General features: G+C 44.1%; 2 protein-coding genes across 3 annotated transcripts in view; both read right to left on the bottom strand.

The window, feature by feature from the left end:
* Window positions 1-2,310: 2,310 nt before the first annotated feature.
* Window positions 2,311-6,695, bottom strand: LOC121638507 (C-type lectin domain family 6 member A-like). 2 transcript variants are annotated; one of them, XM_041983353.1, is made up of 6 exons: window positions 6,162-6,695; window positions 5,107-5,241; window positions 3,162-3,323; window positions 2,909-3,021; window positions 2,703-2,809; window positions 2,311-2,629 (listed from the first exon to the last, which is right to left on the bottom strand). In XM_041983353.1, the coding sequence occupies exons 1-6, from the start codon at window positions 6,232-6,234 to the stop codon at window positions 2,455-2,457; spliced, it is 765 nt and encodes a 254-aa protein (XP_041839287.1). In that variant the 5' UTR covers window positions 6,235-6,695; the 3' UTR covers window positions 2,311-2,454. The 2 variants fall into 2 exon arrangements, with proteins under 2 accessions (XP_041839287.1, XP_041839286.1); XM_041983352.1 differs by having other exon boundaries at window positions 2,882-3,021.
* Window positions 6,696-7,789: 1,094 nt separating this feature from the next.
* LOC121638498 overlaps window positions 7,790-12,492 on the bottom strand; it is a 28,872-nt gene continuing 24,169 nt past the window's right edge. The window contains exons 4-5 of the mRNA XM_041983336.1: window positions 9,252-9,870; window positions 7,790-8,786 (exon numbers count right to left, since the gene is read on the bottom strand). Coding sequence (XP_041839270.1) covers window positions 8,554-8,786; window positions 9,252-9,870 — 852 coding nt within the window. The 3' untranslated portion in view covers window positions 7,790-8,553. The remainder of the gene's footprint in view (window positions 8,787-9,251; window positions 9,871-12,492) is intronic.

Below are 12,492 nucleotides of genomic sequence, written 5' to 3' on the forward strand. Positions count from 1 at the left end.
CCCACTAGAGACCAGATTGCTGCTCGTGGAACCTGAACCTGAATTATTCTTCAGGGGGAAAGTGTTGAAACAAACACTGTTGTAGACGATGCTCATACAGCTACTTTAATTTAAATGTATATTTAATCTGAGCCACGCTGCAGTGCAGCATAGATAATAAATGAAACAGCAGTGGCCTAAAGTAACTTCTGCACTGATAAGAAGGCAGAACCGCAGCTGATAAAACGTCCTGATAGACCAGAGGAGGGACGGTGAGCAGCAGGAGATGTCAGGATGTTAAACCTGTGGTCAGAAATGAGCAACTTGCTGGACTTTAGAACAGCTGTGCAGCTTTTCTGTGGTTAGAAATCATCGACGACAAACAGAAACACAAAATTATCAGTTCATTCAAAGCCTCAGGAAAACAAACAAACATACTAATAGTTTCCTATATTTTCTGTTTTTATTCCCTCTTTTTCTTTATATGCCTGGTAAATTTAATCTAAGAGAAAAAGATGAAGGAGAAAGTCCTGCTCGCTTTTACTGCCACCTTCTGGTCCAACTGGAGAACTGCAGAAGAAAATGCCTCTTAATCAAAGTCATACAGATGTCCGAAAGTACAACTCAAGTAAAAGTATGTTTTTTAAAAAATGTAGATGAGAGCAGAAGAAGTGATTCAACTAAAAGAATCAGGGAAAATGAAAAAAATAAAGACAGTGAAGTAAAAGAGAGAAGAGTCCTCAGGTTTTCCATTTTAGCTCCCAAAACTATGGATGTCCAGATATTTTGGTCTCTACTTGTGAGCTGTTTTATGTTTATAACACATTTCATACCCATCTCAACCCCTTTTATGGAATTCAAGGGACAAATTTCAAGAAACTTTAAATATGACAAGTTGATGGAGAAACAGGAAAATGAATTATTTTAATCAGAGCAGACACTCTGTATACACTCACCATCCACTTTATCAGATCCACCTGTTAACTACTTCCTGTTCACATCAGCCAATCACACGGCAGCATGTAGTCATGGAGACGTGGTGAAGACGACCTGCTGGAGTTCAAACTGAGCATCAGAATGAGGAAGAAAGAGGATTTAAGAGACTTTGAATGTGGTTGTTGGACTGAGTATTTACTGGGATTTTCACCCACAACCTTCTCCAGGGTTTCCAGAGATGGTCTGAAGAAGAGAAAACATCCAGAGCAGCAGTTGTCTGGACCAGGATGCAGCAGAAGACACACCGGGTGCCTCCTGCCAGCTAAGAACAGGAAACTGAGGCTACAATTCACACACACTCACCAACACTGGACAATAGAAGATGGAGAAACGTTGCTGGTCTGATGAGTCTCCATTTCTGCTCCACATTCAGATGCTCGGCTCAGAATCTGCTGGAAACATCATGAAAACATGGATCCATCCTGCCTTGGACGACCCGGTACTAGAAGGCGGTCCTGACGAAGAGGAGGACCCGGTTCTAGAAGGCGGACCTGATGAAGAGGAGGACCCGGTACTAGAAGGCGGTCCTGATGAAGAGGACGACCCGGTACTAGAAGCTGGACCTGACGAAGAGGACGACCCGGTACTAGAAGCTGGACCTGATGAAGAGGACAACCCGGTACTAGAAGGTGGACCTGATGAAGAGGAGGACCCGGTACTAGAAGCTGGACCTGATGAAGAGGACGACCCGGTACTAGAAGCTGGACCTGATGAAGAGGACAACCCGGTACTAGAAGGTGGACCTGATGAAGAGGAGGACCCGGTACTAGAAGGCGGTCCTGATGAAGAGGACGACCCGGTACTAGAAGCTGAACCTGACGAAGAGGACGACCCGGTACTAGAAGCTGGACCTGATGAAGAGGACGACCCGGTACTAGAAGCTGGACCTGATGAAGAGGACGACCCGGTACTAGAAGGTGGACCTGATGAAGAGGAGGACCCGGTACTAGAAGGCGGTCCTGATGAAGAGGACGACCCGGTACTAGAAGGCGGTCCTGACGAAGAGGACGACCCGGTACTAGAAGGCGGACCTGACGAAGAGGACGACCCGGTACTAGAAGGCGGACCTGACGAAGAGGATGACCCGGTACTAGAAGGCGGTCCTGATGAAGAGGACGACCCGGTACTAGAAGGCGGACCCGATGAAGAGGACTACCCGGTACTAGAAGGCGGACCCGATGAAGAGGACGACCCGGTACTAGAAGGCGGACCCGATGAAGAGGACGACCCGGTACTAGAAGGCGGACCCGATGAAGAGGACGACCCGGTACTAGAAGGCGGACCCGATGAAGAGGACAACCCGGTACTAGAAGGCGGACCCGATGAAGAGGACGACCCGGTACTAGAAGCTGAACCTGGTAAAGTAGGAGGTGAGTGTGTATTCTTCTGGTTCTAAAGCTCATAGGGATAAATATTCATCATTAAGGAGGTGAGATGGGGTTTTTGTATTTAGATTGAAGTAAAGGTGAATAACTGTCACTAGTTTTCCGTCCTGGAGGGAACGGCTTCTTTCTCACAGACGTACTGCAGGTACAAAGCACACTCCTCGCTGCTCCATGACTCCATAGAATAGGTCCCAGTATAAAAGCTGTTAAAAGCTGCACATCTCTGGGTCCTCACGGTGCTCCAGACTGGTCGTCCACGCTGCCAGTACCTGCACAGAGAGTCCAGTTTTACAGGTTGAAGTGGTATCTTCATATCTGCACGTTCACCTGTTAAACACCTACATGACTCCTGCTGGTCTTCCATCGGTCCACGTCCACATACTGTTGATGGGTGTTTGACTTAAACCAATCCAGAACTTTAGATTGTCTCCCAGCTCATTGAGAAACACCTGATGGAGGGAAATATCTTCATCACATTAGAGCAGATGGATGCATGCTGCGTTTTTCACACAGAGCCTCACCATTTCCTCCCGGCTGTTGATGCTCACCAGCTCTGCTGTGTGGGCCTTACACAGCTGTTTGCTGCTGTACCAGGTGTTCCTCTCTGCTGCTAACAGGTAACAGCTGCAGCCAAACGTCCTCCACCCATCAGGACACGTCACTGCGGAGACATCATCCATCTCATTCTCATGAAGGAATTCATTCCATAAAGAAACATGAGCTCTAATTTCTCTCTGAAATCTTTATTTTCTGTTGTCAAACATGTAAATTTTGGTTCATCTGCATGAGGCTGATCTTCACCAGAATCCTTCTTCATTCTGTTCAGCTCCAGTTCTGCTCCCCTTAAACTGGTCTCTAACTGGTCCCGCTCCTCCGTCAGGTTCCGGTTTCTGGCCAGGAGCTGGTCTCTCTCTGCGGTGTGATTGGCCAGGTCTTTGGACCACTGAATGAAGTCTTGGTCATCTGAGTGACCAGAACACAGGAAATAGGAGTCGATTGGAATTTTTATTTTACTTGATATTTTATTTGAACATAAGGCAATGAAAAAAAACCTCGTTTGAAGGGAGTGGGAAGAAACCTCCAGTCCTTTATACCAATAAGTAATAATAATCATCGCTGTTAAACTGAATGGATAAATAAAGTTGTTTGAATCTTATCATAGACATAAACATACCAATGTCACTTAATAATAAACACCAGGCAATAATATCATATTAATATTAAACAACTTCAACAACAACAATTATATTAATAATTATACTCGACAATATCTCCTTAAAGAACTATCCATGCTTGTAATTTTATTTTAATTTATTTTAAACATCTTTTATTTAATTTGTGTGTTTTTATCTGTTTATTAACGGTTAGCTGCTTCAACACATTGATCTTATTTGACGTTGACGTCTGTGTTTGTGCAGAGAAAGGAAGGAGAGGTAAAACAGGTGGATTCTTATCTGAGGATAAAATGTTGATTACTAGCTGAGATGTTAATGTTTACCTGCGGAGGCGACCCTGGTGCTACCTGCAGTAAAAAGTTCCTCCTTCTATTGTAAATATTTCTGTGGTGTGTTACGGTTCTGATAAATCTCATCAGCAGAAACACCACAGAATAATCCAACCTTGGACTGACAGGAATCTGATGCTGAATCTCCTGGTATAACTTAATGTGCCGTGTGGATATTCTAACACTGGCTTGGCTGTACTGGTTTGTACAGATATACTGTCCACATCTGTCCACATCTGTCCACATCTGTCCTTGTCCAGCTGTGGAAACAGTTACAGAACTGTGCCAGTGAGGAACATTTAATTATTAGGGGCGGCGTGGCTCAGTGGGTAGAGTGGTCATCTTGGGTTGCCGGTTCGATCCTCAGCTTGTCGAGCTCATGTCGAGGTGTCCCTGAGCAAGACACCGAACCCCTACTTGCTCCTGATGGGTCGTGGTTAGCACCTTGCAAGGCAGCAGTGTGTGAACGTGTGTGTGAATGTGTGTGTGAATGTGTGTGTGAATGGGTGAATGTGACGTATAATGTAAAGCGCTATATAAACACAGACCATTACCATCTATCAGGTTGAAGCTGATGAGGAACCTTTGTGACTAAATCCGTGTGTTTATCTGGTTTTAAACGATTTTTAAATACTTGCTTAAATCTAGTGTTTGTCTACAACTCCGTGTGCAGTGAGAGTTCATGCTTGTCTTTCTATTTACATAATAACACTGATTATTTTACTGCATAAAACATTTGGTGGGTCCTGCTGAAGGAAACATGTCTCTACAGGTGGGCTGTTGCATGCAAAAGTTTAGGAACCCCTCTTCATATAAGGGGGACTTTTTCTCCCAGTCCAGCCCCACCAATACATTTTAAATTCGGTCTTCCCCATCACCACCGAGTGTGTATGGTGTGGTAGTAAGTTCCTCTGGCTTTAAACATGGTCTGTACTGTGACTGTTAACCAGGTCCTGAAGTTTCAGCAGGTTTGAGTGTAAAAACAGAAGATACCAAACTTTATGTGTTAAAGGGAGTCCACACTTCTGCACTATGAATAGTGAGTTTAGTGTTTTTAATAGTTGCTGCTTTGGCCTCTATGCAGCATGTGAACTAAAAAAGTACTAAAGAACACTAAATTAAAGAAAGTGATTTATAATCCAGGACCTGCTTGATTTTATCCACGACTGTGATGTTTTCCACTTTATGTGTGTGATGTGGGCATGCTGGGTAGGCTGCACAGCTCATCGTTTGAGTACTCACAGGTCACAGCGACGCCCACGACGGAGGTCAGCAGGACCAAACACAGCAGTCCCAGACAAACCGCGGCCACTTTAAACGGGGACCAGGTTTCAGTTTCCTCCTCAGCCACAGAGTCCGACCACACCGGTTTGGATCCTGCAGGTGCAGTTAAACAGCTGTCATGTGACTTTACTGACGCGGTTTCACCAAAAAAATCATCCTGTAAAGATGTAAAACTAAATATGAAACTCCTCAATGTGTTGACTGCGATGATAAAAGTGTCACGAAACACATAAATAAAAGCATAAAACTCTTCTCAACTTTATTTAAACAGCATTTTAATCAGAATGAGAGCAAGGAGGGAAAAACCAACATATTTCAACTAAATTTGATCAATTCTTTTCCAGCATATGAACAAATACAGCTGAGACGACCGCTCTAATTCAAACGTTTGTATCTAAATAAAAATTTTAATGATGTCCATCTTTTAATCTATTATTTTTAATTTTTAATTTTAATTCTATTAATTTTAAGTTAACCCAAATTTCCCTGAGGGCTCTCTGAAGGGATTAATAAAGTATTTCTATAATCAATCTGCAGCCAGCAAGCACGTCAGCTGTGGTGAAATATTAAAACGTTAACGTTTGGCATCCCAGAAGATAAAAAAAAAAAAATCCTGTTTTTGTGTCAAACATGTTTTAAAAAGTAAAAAAAAAAACACAACGAAGTCTTGAAGTCAGTTACTGATCAGGCTGATTTAAGGGTCGGGCTGAACGTGTCCTGTTGTGGTTTAATTTCCACATGATGACTCAATTTTTACATTAACATGAAACTTGAAAGAAAACCAAAGCTGCAGGTTTGCTCTCAGTTCTTCATATTTTTTTATGTTCAGTCATTTTTAATAACGTCAGGTCTGTAAACGTGTTTGGAAAGTTTATCAGTCACAAAGATGTAGCGAAAGGCTGCATTTAATTATTGTTCTAATTATTCACATTTCAGCACAACGCGGCAGCCAGACCACCCTTCTGCTGCCATGACGCTGGACAACAGTTTTCACCGTTTTTTTATGGACCTACCGGTCTTCTCAGTCCTGTCCAGAGTGCGTCTCAGCTCTTCCAGGTTGACATAAATCTCTCCTTCTGGCTCCATCTCAGCAGCTTCCTTCAGTCTCAGAAGTGTTGAATGTGTCGGTCTGAACGTCTGTGCGAGTCTTAGAAAATCAGAGGTGGTTAAAGGGATGTTCAGGGAGTCACGTGGAAGTTTCTGTTCCCTATAATCTGGTCAACCTTAATGTGAATGTCCCAGGAACATTTGCATTCTCATTGGCACAAGCAAATGGTTCAGGTGACAGTTCAGGAAGGCGGCCCGAAGGCCACGCAGACAGCAGACTTGGTCCTGGAGGGCGGCCCAAAGGCCGCGCAGACAGCAGACTTGGTCCTGGAGGGCGGCCCAAAGGCCAAGCAGACAGCAGACGTGGTCCTGGAGGGCGGCCCTAAGGCCGAGCAGACAGCAGACTTGGTCCTGGAGGGCGGCCCTAAGGCCGCGCAGACAGCAGACGTGGTCCTGGAGGGCGGCCCTAAGGCCGCGCAGACAGCAGACGTGGTCCTGGAGGGCGGCCCTAAGGCCGAGCAGACAGCAGACTTGGTCCTGGAGGGTGGCCCGAAGGCTGTACAGACAGCAGACTTGGTCCTGGAGGGCGGCCCGAAGGCCGCGCAGACAGCAGACGTGGTCCTGGAGGGCGGCCCGAAGGCCGTGCAGACGTGGTCCTGGAGGGCGGCCCTAAGGCCGAGCAGACAGCAGACTTGGTCCTGGAGGGCGGCCCGAAGGCCGTACAGACAGCAGACTTGGTCCTGGAGGGTGGCCCGAAGGCTGTACAGACAGCAGACTTGGTCCTGGAGGGTGGCACGAAGGCCGCGCAGACAGCAGACATGGTCCTGGAGGGTGGCCCGAAGGCCGCGCAGACAGCAGACTTGGTCCTGGAGGGTGGCCCGAAGGCCGCGCAGACAGCAGACTTGGTCCTGGAGGGCAGCCTGGAGGTTTGTTGGCTGGAAATGAGAAAGCCAACATTATTTATGGTTTTCCTAGTCTAACTAGAAATAAGTGGCCGATTTTCCAACCCAGATCAGAACCCGGGCCTCAGTGGGTCTGATGGAGGGGCGGATCCTCCCCAGAACCCGGGCCTCAACGGGTCTGATGGAGGGGCGGATCCTCCCCAGAACCCGAGCCTCGACGGGTCTGATGGAGGGGCGGATCCTCCCCAGAACCCGAGCCTCGACGGGTCTGATGTAGGGGCGGATCCTCCTCAGAACCCGAGCCTCGACGGATCTGATGGAGGGGCGGATCCTCCCCAGAACCCGAGCCTCGACGGGTCTGATGGATTACATTACTGAAGCAGTGTGGGATCATCTGGACAGAGAACAGAACAAAATGCAGAAACATACAAAGAACTTTGGAAAGTCCTTCAAGGATCCTGGAAAACTCTCCCTGAAGAAAGAAAAAACACTTGTCAAAGAGGATTGAGACTGTGTTGAAGAATAAAATTAGAATGACCTCATCTTCTGCATTTCTATTTATGTTTGAACATGTTTCAGTTCCTCCGTTACTTGGTCTGAACAGGGAGCGACATAATGGTTTATACTGGACACCGACCTGAAATTCCCAGACTTTAAACTGTCTGACAACAATATAAATGATAGAAACCAGGTTAAATTTATTACATTTCATTATAGAATAACAGTGTTACAGTTAAGTGCTGAATGAACCACAGGAGCCAACGTTCTCCGTGGCAGGCTTAGTGCATGTGCAGACGAACTGAAGACGTCTTTATTTAGAGGGAACATGAAGCTTTCTACAGACAGGGAAGCACATGAGGACATCATGAGAGATGGACGAGTTCATGGCTGCAGGAGTCGTTCTTTCCAGGCTCTTTTAGGAAGATGAATGCAGATTTATGTTTTCATGAATGTCTCATAAAATGTAATTATTTTGGGACCGGTACAGTACAAGTACCAGTACAGTACAGAGACCGGTACAGTACAGGGACCAGTACAGGGACCAGTACAGTCCTGACTTAGAGACACTGGTATAGGTGCTTCTTTGTGGGGGACAAAGAAGCAACTTTAGTGCATGTATTAAATGTCCTGCTTTTATTCTGGACTTTGAGTCTGTAAAACTGTAGAACATGTGACTTATGTGACATTGTGGCCTTGAATTACACCAGACACATCGACTTTACTGCTTTTGTTATCATTGAAATTGATCTAATATCAGAATATTTTATAACTAAAGTTTCAGTCAGAAAACAAGTCAGCAGCCACTGTTAGACGTTAAAATGATTCCATTCAGTTCAGTTAAAATATAAAAATAAAAATCTAGATTAAAATCATAATTCTTTTTTTTCTTCCAGTATGAAAAGTTCATTGTAGGATCTTCATCTCCGAGCAGAATCCGCTGATTTCAGCATGGCGTCTAGTACACATAATCCAGCATGATGTGTGTACGTGGATAACTCGGAGTCCTCCGTGGCATCAGATGCAGGATGGTTTGGTTCCAGTCCTGGTTCCAGTCCTGGTTCCAGAGATTCCTGAACCACCAGCTGATGCATTTGGCTGCCACGTACAGAGCTCCAGCACCAAGGAGGAGCTTCAGAAAGCTGAATCCTCCACCTCCACGCCTCTTCTTGTCCTCCTCCTCATCATAAGCTGGAGATAGAAAGACATGAAAAGGTCGACAAGAGTTTAAATCTGAACTGCTGCCACCTTCACGTATAACTACCAGTCAGTTACATTCTGTTTTTGACATTTTTGTCTGATTCTTCATGGATTTTGCAGCTCTCACCGTGCTGACTCTGACCTGGAAGAAAACTTTGGATTTTGGACTCTAACCACCATAAAAACACGATGTGGGATCCTCCCTGTGATTTATGTTGTTCTCAGAACATCGTGTCCTCTGGATTATTTATAATAAACACAATTCTTCTTTCCAAAAGAACAAATGCTATAATTTTTTTACTTTTACTGGTTTATCTGCATTGTGTCATTAAGTTAATTTAAACCCCATCATCACATCTTGTGCTAATAAAAAAACATGTGGAACTCAGCTCATGAACATATATTTTTACAGATTAATATGAACTATCTGTGAAGCGTAAATAAGTGGATGTTTACCTTTGTACGGCCTCCAGCTGTAATCCCAGTAAAATTCCCGCGGGGCTCGTGGTTTCTTAACGGCTTTAGGCTTCTTGTTTTTCCGTTTCACGTTCCCGTAGCTGACCACCGGCCCACTACTGTGTGAGTTTGTGTTAAAGCCGTGCTGTGCATGCTGGTCAGAGCCGAAGGGGTCAAAGTTCATGCCCAGATGTTGGCTGAAGGCCTCTGAGAAGAATCCCAGGTGATCATTTTGCATCATGCTACATATTAGCTGTGTGGCAGGGTCTGAGTCATACATCTCCGCTGCATCCTCAAAAACCTCTGCGTTTCCATAGTAACCCATCTGAATGAGGAAGCTGCTGATGTCCAGCTGAGGGTTCTGCAGAGCTCGGACCAGCTCAGAGCTGACCTTGTGAGTCCGGTCGGGTCGAAACCTGCCGAAGGCGGCATCATCGTGCTCGGTGACGTACACCGTCTCCACCACCCCGCTCCCCGCCTGGTAGCTGATGATGATGCGGTCCATGTTGGAGATACTGTAGTCACCATCAAAGCCATAATTTTCTCTCACAAACGCCGGCAGGTTTGCAGAAGACGGGTACGTCTCTGTGTTCAGGTTACCAACCTCAAAGTATGTAAACTGGAGAGAAAGAAAGAGGGAAATGATTTCTGAATGAGAAGCATCAAAAACAGGCTCATGGAAGGAGAAGTAAGAATTTGGTATAAAATTCACATTAGATAGCTGTGATTCATGAAGGGCACATCATGATAAACAGGCATTTTGATTAAAAGATGATAACTCCTGGAAGGCTAGAGAAGCAGCAGAAGCTTTTCTGTGCTTGAGGGGAGCATGTTTTAGTAATTATCTACTCATATACTCAAATAAAATAAAACGGTCTTTTCACAACGCCAGTCTTCAGAGTAGAAAGACACAGCTTCCTCATCCTCCACCATGACTTCACATCATGATGCGTTCACTGTCAGTAGAAATTTGAAACAGGGACCTTTACCAACGTGGTTAGCTGATGACACGCCAGCTGGTCATCTGTGTGTTATTTCTACAAAGTTCTGTTAGAAATAAATTCTGCTTTCTTCTTCTGGTCGACCTTTATGCTGCTACATCTATTCATACATTCATTTTACATCATTTTACCTCCCAGTCTGACAGCTGCTACACACTGGTTTATACTGGGATTAAAGCTGCTACAGACTGGTTTATACTGGGATTAAAAGCTGTTACAGACTGGTTTATACTGGGATTAAAGCTGCTACAGACTGGTTTATACTGGGGTTAAAAGCTGCTACACACTGGTTTATACTGGGATTAAAAGCTGTTACAGACTGGTTTATACTGGGGTTAAAAGCTGCTACACACTGGTTTATACTGGGATTAAAAGCTGTTACAGACTGGTTTATACTGGGGTTAAAAGCTGCTACACACTGGTTTATACTGGGATTAAAAGCTGCTACAGACTGGTTTATACTGGGGTTAAAAGCTGCTACACACTGGTTTATACTGGGATTAAAAGCTGCTACAGACTGGTTTATACTGGGATTAAAAGCTGCTACAGACTGGTTTATACTGCGATTAAAGCTGCTACAGACTGGTTTATACTGGGGTTAAAAGCTGCTACACACTGGTTTATACTGGGATTAAAAGCTGTTACAGACTGGTTTATACTGGGATTAAAAACTGTTACAGACTGGTTTATACTGGGATTAAAAGCTGTTACAGACTGGTTTATACTGGGATTAAAAGCTGCTACAGGCTGGTTTATACTGGGATTAAAAGCTGCTACAGGCTGGTTTATACTGGGATTAAAAACTGCTGCAGACTGGTTTATTCTGGGATTAAAAGCTGCTACAGACTGGTTTATACTGGGATTAAAAGCTGTTACAGACTGGTTTATACTGGGATTAAAAGCTGTTACAGACTGGTTTATACTGGGATTAAAAGCTGCTACAGGCTGGTTTATACTGGGATTAAAAGCTGCTGCAGACTGGTTTATTCTGGGATTAAAAGCTGCTACAGACTGGTTTATACTGGGATTAAAAGCTGTTACAGACTGGTTTATACTGGGTTTAAAAGCTGTTACAGACTGGTTTATACTGGGATTAAAAGCTGCTACAGACTGGTTTATACTGGGATTAAAAGCTGCTACAGACTGGTTTATACTGGGATTAAAAGCTGCTACACACTGGTTTATACTGGGATTAAAAGCTGTTACAGACTGGTTTATACTGGGATTAAAAGCTGCTACAGACTGGTTGATACTGGGATTAAAAGCTGTTACAGACTGGTTTATACTGGGATTAAAAGCTGTTACAGACTGGTTTATACTGGGATGAAAAGCTGTTACAGACTGGTTTATACTGGGATTAAAAGCTGCTACAGACTGGTTAATACTGGGATTAAAAGCTGCTACACACTGGTTAATACTGGGATTAAAAGCTGCTACAGACTGGTTTATACTGGGATTAAAAGCTGCTACAGACTGGTTAATACTGGGATTAAAAGCTGTTACAGACTGGTTTATACTGGGATTAAAAGCTGTTACAGACTGGTTTATACTGGGATTAAAAGCTGTTACAGACTGGTTTATACTGGGATTAAAAGCTGCTACAGACTGGTTAATACTGGGATTAAAAGCTGCTACAGACTGGTTTATACTGGGATTAAAAGCTGTTACAGACTGGTTTATACTGGGATTAAAAGCTGCTACAGACTGGTTTATACTGGGATTAAAAGCTGCTACAGACTGGTTTATACTGGGATTAAAAGCTGCTACAGACTGGTTTAAACTGGGATTAAAAGCTGTTACAGACTGGTTTATACTGGGATTAAAAGCTGCTACAGACTGGTTTATACTGGGATTAAAAGCTGTTACACACTGGTTTATACTGGGATTAAAAGCTGTTACACACTGGTTTATACTGGGATTAAAAGCTGTTACAGACTGGTTTATACTGGGATTAAAAGCTGTTACAGACTGGTTTATACTGGGATTAAAAGCTGCTACAGACTGGTTTATACTGGGATTAAAAGCTGCTACAGACTGGTTTATACTGGGATCAAAAGCTGTTACACACTGGTTTATACTGGGATCAAAAGCTGCTACAGACTGGTTTATACTGGGATTAAAAGCTGTTACACACTGGTTTATACTGGGATTAAAAGCTGTTACACACTGGTTTATACTGGGATTAAAAGCTGTTACAGACTGGTTTATACTGGGATTAAAAGCTGTTACAGACTGGTTTA

This window comes from Melanotaenia boesemani, chromosome 4, assembly GCF_017639745.1.
Source record: "Melanotaenia boesemani isolate fMelBoe1 chromosome 4, fMelBoe1.pri, whole genome shotgun sequence".
Lineage (NCBI taxonomy): Eukaryota > Metazoa > Chordata > Actinopteri > Atheriniformes > Melanotaeniidae > Melanotaenia > Melanotaenia boesemani.